The sequence below is a fragment of the Suricata suricatta genome, chromosome 4 (genome assembly GCF_006229205.1).
Source record: "Suricata suricatta isolate VVHF042 chromosome 4, meerkat_22Aug2017_6uvM2_HiC, whole genome shotgun sequence".
Classification (NCBI taxonomy): domain Eukaryota; kingdom Metazoa; phylum Chordata; class Mammalia; order Carnivora; family Herpestidae; genus Suricata; species Suricata suricatta.
Window position 1 is genome coordinate 56,404,906 of NC_043703.1, and position 5,887 is coordinate 56,410,792.

A 5,887-nucleotide genomic window follows, 5' to 3' on the forward strand; every position below is an offset into this window, starting at 1 on the left:
AGATATACCAATTTTCCTATATGAAAATTAGTATAAACATCAGTACAAAATATACTGCAGGTAGTGTCTATATATTAGTTTCAAACTTGCTGACAGATGGGTCTCCGGAAATTATGCAAGAGGGACAGCTGCACAATTACCTGACACCACCAGTCAGCCCCAGGGTTTGTACCTTCTCGATGGCTGCTATGCTATTTTCACCTTCATATTTCCATCTTCCTACTGCTAGCTTCACACTATTTTCCTGGATGGTGCCAATTGGACCTGACCTTCCCCACTACTAGGTTCTCATCCCATTATGTATGAATTAATTTGCTAATTAATGAAAAAGAGGACATGGCAATGGAAAGTCTTCATTCACCCACTCATTAAATATTTCTTGAGTGCCTATTATGTGCCAGGCACTTTCTAGATGCTTGGGTTAAAAAAGCAAACAAAGGAGAGGTGCCTGGGTGGCTTAGCTGGTTGAGCATCTGACTCTTGGTTTCAGTTCAGATCATAATCTCATGGTTCGTGGGATCAAGCCCCACACCAGGCTCTGCGCTAATAGTGGCTCTGCGCTAATAGCATGGAGCCTGCTTCCGATTCTCTCTTTCTCTTTCCTTGGCCTTCCTCTCACTCACACACATTCACATACACCTTCTCTCTCTCAAAATACATAAACATTAAAAAAAAGTGAACAACGGAATTTAAATTCTAATACAGGAGACATGAATAACCAAGAAAGTAGGTAAATAAAACAAGGATTAAAAGGGCTGGAAAGAAAATAAAGCAGAGTGTTAGAGTGTGTCAGTGAGTTGGTCTGGCTACTTACACTGAGTAGGGTCAGGGAAGGATTCTCTAAGGGAGAGAAGCCAGCCATGAGGAAGAATGCTCATAAAAAGTCACAGCTAGTTCAGGGGCCCAAAGGTGGTGTGAGGAAGTGTGGCCAGAACATAGTAGGCACTGGGGGGCAGGATACAAAATGAGGATAAGGAGAGGGAGGGAGGTGCCAGACTATGGTGTTAGGTCCTTGTAGGTCTTCCTTGGTAAAGGATCGGTATTTCATTCCAGGTACAATGAGAAGCAACTGGATCATTTTAAGCTGGGAAACGACATGACCTGATTTATGTTTTAAAACAAGTTAAGCTACATAGAGAACAGATTGTAAGAGGGCTAGCGTGGAAATCAAGTTAGGTGGCTTCCGTAGTGTGCCAGGGGAAAAATGACTAGGATTTAGTAATGGAAATAGGTGAAACTGTACAGACTCAGAATATATTTTGGAGGTAGAGCTAACAAGACTTGATGATGGATTAAATGGGCATTTCATGGACGCAGCATGTTATATTAACCATTTTCTGTACCCCATAAACACTTGAGAATCTCTGATCTACAAGGCAGCTAGTTTCGAGAGAGGGAGAAGAAGGCATGGAGAGTATGGTGGGAGATGTGGAATGCGCCTTTTTCTGCCTTTCTTTCAAGTCTAGGAGCATAAATCTACAGAAAACCTTAAAAGAAAACCTTAGGCACAGGACTACGGGGGGAAAGAGAAAGCTGTAAGACAGTACTGTTCAGTATTAGAACATTTAGGACATATAGAACAAAGTGGAAACCTCTGTCTTCCCCAATGGTAACAAGAGGCTGAAGGAAGCCCTGAGCCTACTCTCTGGTTATAGTTGTGAGAAACAGACACTGTCCTGGTGTAGAAGAAGCTGTATTCCTCGCATATCAAATTAGAATCCATCCACAACCCCCCTAGAAATATAATTTAGATGGGGTTAGATTGAATATTAATGGTACTACACTTTGTAATGCCCAAGTCGCAGTATCCCCCAAAGACCAGAGGCCGCCAGGGAGACCAGTCACACATGAATAGCAAAGGGCGGTTTTATTATGGGCTTAGGCTGGTCAAGCCTAAGTTCGGTCTCACAGCCTTCACCAGTGCAGTGGATTCATGCTGAGAGCCCTGAACAAGGGCTGAGTAGGGTTTTTATGGGGTTTAAGAAGGGGGAGTTACAGGAAATTGTGACATCCAATCATTATTGTATAACAGCATTGGCAGCAACTTTAACCATTCACATGGTCTAGAGTATTCGTTACTTTTGGCGCGATCCAATTACAACATTTAGAGTACCTTTAAAATCAACCAATTACAGGACGAGCCTAGGGTCTTGTTCGGCGACTATCCGGGTTAACTTTAACATTAGGTCACAGGGTCCTATCTAAAGTTCCCATCTGCAGGCCTCACCCTTAGGAATGTGGAGAGTGGTAGCTGGCCTTCCTGATTGGGTGTTGCGAAGGTGGTCTCTCTTGCTCTAGGCAATGTGTAACTGCCTGTTAGTTTCAGGGAACTGAAACCTAGGCCTAGATCAGAGGGAGAACTTAAAGCAGGTCATGGCGTCTGTTTGATTTAGCCTTACATTTTCAGGTAAGTTATAGGTAAACAGAATTAATAGGCTGCTGTGGAAACCTCAAGACTCCTACATTTTGGTTTGTGAGGGACAATGAGTTCTGAGTCACAAACACATTAAGAAAACCTTTAGGGGACATCTGGGTGGCTCAGTCGGCTAAGCGTCCAACTTTGGCTCAGGTCATGATCTCGCCTTCCAGGAGTTCAAGCCCCACGCTGGGCTCTGTGCTGACAGCTCAAAGCCTGTAGCCTGCTTCAGATTCTATGTCTCCCTCTACGTCCTTCCCCGGCTCACACTGTCTATCAAAAATAAACATTAAACATTTTTTTTTAAAAAAAACTTTTAGATTACAATATGTTTCTATTTTTTTAAATTCATCCAAAGACTACCTCATTCTATCACATTTTCCAAAGTAATAAAATAGACTATCTATATATAAAAAATATATCCTAAATTTCAAACCTACTATTTTCTAGTCAAGAGGTTATACTAGTGAGTTTTCCTTTTTTTTTTCATAACAAATGCAAACGAGAAAAATTTCACTAAGAGGATAATGACAAATTTCAGATTACAGAATCAGTGTATATGATCGCTAACATAACGGGAGTTTCTCAAATGTCAATCACACTGGAATAGCTTTACTCTGTGAAGCCTCAATGAGTCCTAAGTGGCAAACCACAAAGTGACATCTCTTCCACTACCACGGCCATCCATCTACAGGGTCATAAAAGATAAATTTTCACTTACTTACTGTCATCCAGTCTTTCCTTAGAGATGAATATATAACAGCAGATTAGGTCATAAGAAAATCAGAGGATATGAAAAACAAACTTTTAAGGCAATGGTTATTACCAGGGTGCAGAGCACCTCAAGAAAGAAGCAGCTTACCTCCAAATTGTCAAAAGATTCAGTGAAGGCTACAAATCAATGAGAAATTAAAGTGTCATTCCTGGGGAAAGGGCAATAGAAAAACTACTACAGTTTCTTTTAGAGAAATCAAAAAAGAACTCAGCGCCTCAACTAATCACGCACAACCAGAAAGCGGAAGGGGGAAGGTTTCAGAAACACTGAGATTCTTGAGGAAAATTTAAAAGATCCGCTACTCCAGGGGGTCAACACATTTCGTCCAACAGAAATCAAGTATACTATACTCAGTAATCAATGAAAGAATCAAATAGGGAGAGAGATAAACTGGTCAATTCTAGTTAGATACAAGAGAATTTCAATTTAGTCTCAAACTTAATACAGTTGATAAATTACGTAATTATGCTATCTCCGGTGAAGAGTACATGACTATCATGTATATGCACTGCTGAAGGTACCGACGCCATCAGGAAAACACACCTCAGACATATAACCAAATAATCCAGGAGCGAGACCTTAAGAGTGACTATGGAGTTGTCCAATGTCAGGAGAAATGTTCACATACCGTTACCCTGGATGAGTAGGTTCAAGAAAACGCAGTGCCCGAACTTGCTGAGTATGAACTATATACTAGGGTCACAAAACAGATTACAGCAAGTAAACTCAGAAAATAATTTACTGGGCTCCAGAGTAAAAGGGTGAGAATAATTCATTGACTATATACTAAAACAAAGACTTGAAATTCTAAGACCAAGACTTACTCAGAGCAAAAGGCAGCAACCACTACTTCCCAAAGGGGGTGTCACTTCTTCAGAAATCAACATATTCACAAAAAAGTGGCACACGAAGCGAGACATTTGGTCCCTATCTCACCAGGCAGTGGGAACTTACCAAGTATTTCAAAGAAGAAAAGTGATACGAGATGCTTTTTAAAAGGATAGCTCCAGGGGCACCTGGGTGGCTCAGTTGGTTGCGTCCAGCCTCAGCTCAGGTCACGATCTCACAGTTTGTGGGTTCGAACCCCATGTCTGGCTCTGTGCTGACAGCTACCTCAGGGCCTGGAGCCTGCTTCAGATTCTGTATCTCCCCCTCTCTCTGAACCTCCCCTGCTTGCGCTGTCTCTCTGTCTCTCAAAAATAAATAAAAAAAATTAAAAAAAATAAAAAGATAGCTCTGGCCTTCGGCAATACAGTAATATAAAGTGCAGAAGAATAAAGAAAAATAAAACTTTCGGGAGACTACATTAAAAAATAGTTATGACAGTGGGGGTGGGAACAAGAGGTCAAATCTAAGCAACGTTTCAGGAGGAAGAAACAAAAACAATTTTAATATCCAAGTGAAGGTGAGGGAGCTAAAGAAGGCTTCAACTTGACCAACTACCAAGAACCATGGTAGACTAGGGAGAACGGCATCCTATCTCTCCTACCTCTTCCACACACGCCGCAGTCCGGCCCTCCCAAACTTGCAAGTATGGAAGGACCACCACGTCGTGTGTACTCATGCTTCCAAGCTTCCGCACATGCTGTTCCAGCTACCTGTCGCCTACTGAGTCTGGTGAACTCATTCCTCCCTAGAGTCCTTTCTCCGGAAAGCCTACCCTGGCTACCACCGAGACAGGCACCCAGAGTCCTCGGGTTCCAGTATCCCGCAGGGCACGACTCTGCAAAAAGAGGCTCCACACCACGGTCACTGTTTACGTCTGTCACTTCTCCTGGGCTCCTCTACGTCGCAATCTAGTCCCCAGTCCCCTTCACTGACGTCTCCCAACACTTGGGACCCAGGAGGAGTTCCTTAAGTGTCTGTCGAGTGTCTGTGGACGAAGCTTCGCACACCAGGCGATCTCTAAGGTCCGCCACGGTTCTGACCGTGTCGGGGGTCCAGAGTCACTGTCATTATTAAATGTCCTCTAAGGAGGGGGATGGGGTGGGAATTCCCGTCTCGGAGGGTTGCGAACCTCAAGTGCACACAACACTTGCGTACGGTCTTTGGGAGCGCGGCCTCCCCGCCGAGCCCCAGACAGGCCCGGCAGATCCAGGGTCAGCGCTCCGGGCCCAGCCCGGTCAGGCCCTCGGGCCGACGGCACTACCTCGACAAGACCTCCAGATCTTCCAGCGCAGACAGGAGCCGCTCTCGCGTGCTGTTACCGCCGGCCGCTCCGGAGCCGCTTGCCGGCCGCTCCTTCTCCTTCTCTCCACTCGAAGAGGCCGCCATGCTCCCCACGGGCGCCTGGCCGCGACTGCGCAGCTGAGCACTGGGCAGCAGAGGCGGGTTCCGGACGCGGAAGCAAGGGTCACCGAGGCGGGGGAAAAGAGGCCAGTCCACAGCGCCCCCTATACTCCTGGAGATGCACTGCGGGCGGCGGCGCCATCTAACCTAGGGAGGAGAGCCAGAGGACGGTGAGACGCAAGGCGGTCAGGTTCTCCAGCGCCTTGTGGTTTTCGCAAGGAATCGCAAGCTCAACGAATTTTAAACATTTGCGGAGATTGCATAATGAGTCACCACTTGTATCAGGTTCTTTGTGAAATGGACTGGTCTCAGTTATTAACCTATCTTTAATCTGTATGCCTGTGATGCTAACCCCACCTTCCCGTTTGGCCTCTCCTGGAGGTTGTAAGTACTTTAAGACGGAAACC

The 5,887-nt window shown here is 45.0% G+C and overlaps 1 protein-coding gene across 1 annotated transcript in view; it reads right to left on the minus strand.

Moving 5' to 3' along the window:
- The window catches only part of MED4 (mediator complex subunit 4), a 17,701-nt gene extending 12,208 nt beyond the window's left edge, over window positions 1-5,493 (minus strand). Inside the window, exon 1 of the mRNA XM_029936743.1 lies at window positions 5,341-5,493. Coding sequence (XP_029792603.1) covers window positions 5,341-5,465 — 125 coding nt within the window. The 5' untranslated portion in view covers window positions 5,466-5,493. The remainder of the gene's footprint in view (window positions 1-5,340) is intronic.
- Window positions 5,494-5,887: the final 394 nt, after the last annotated feature.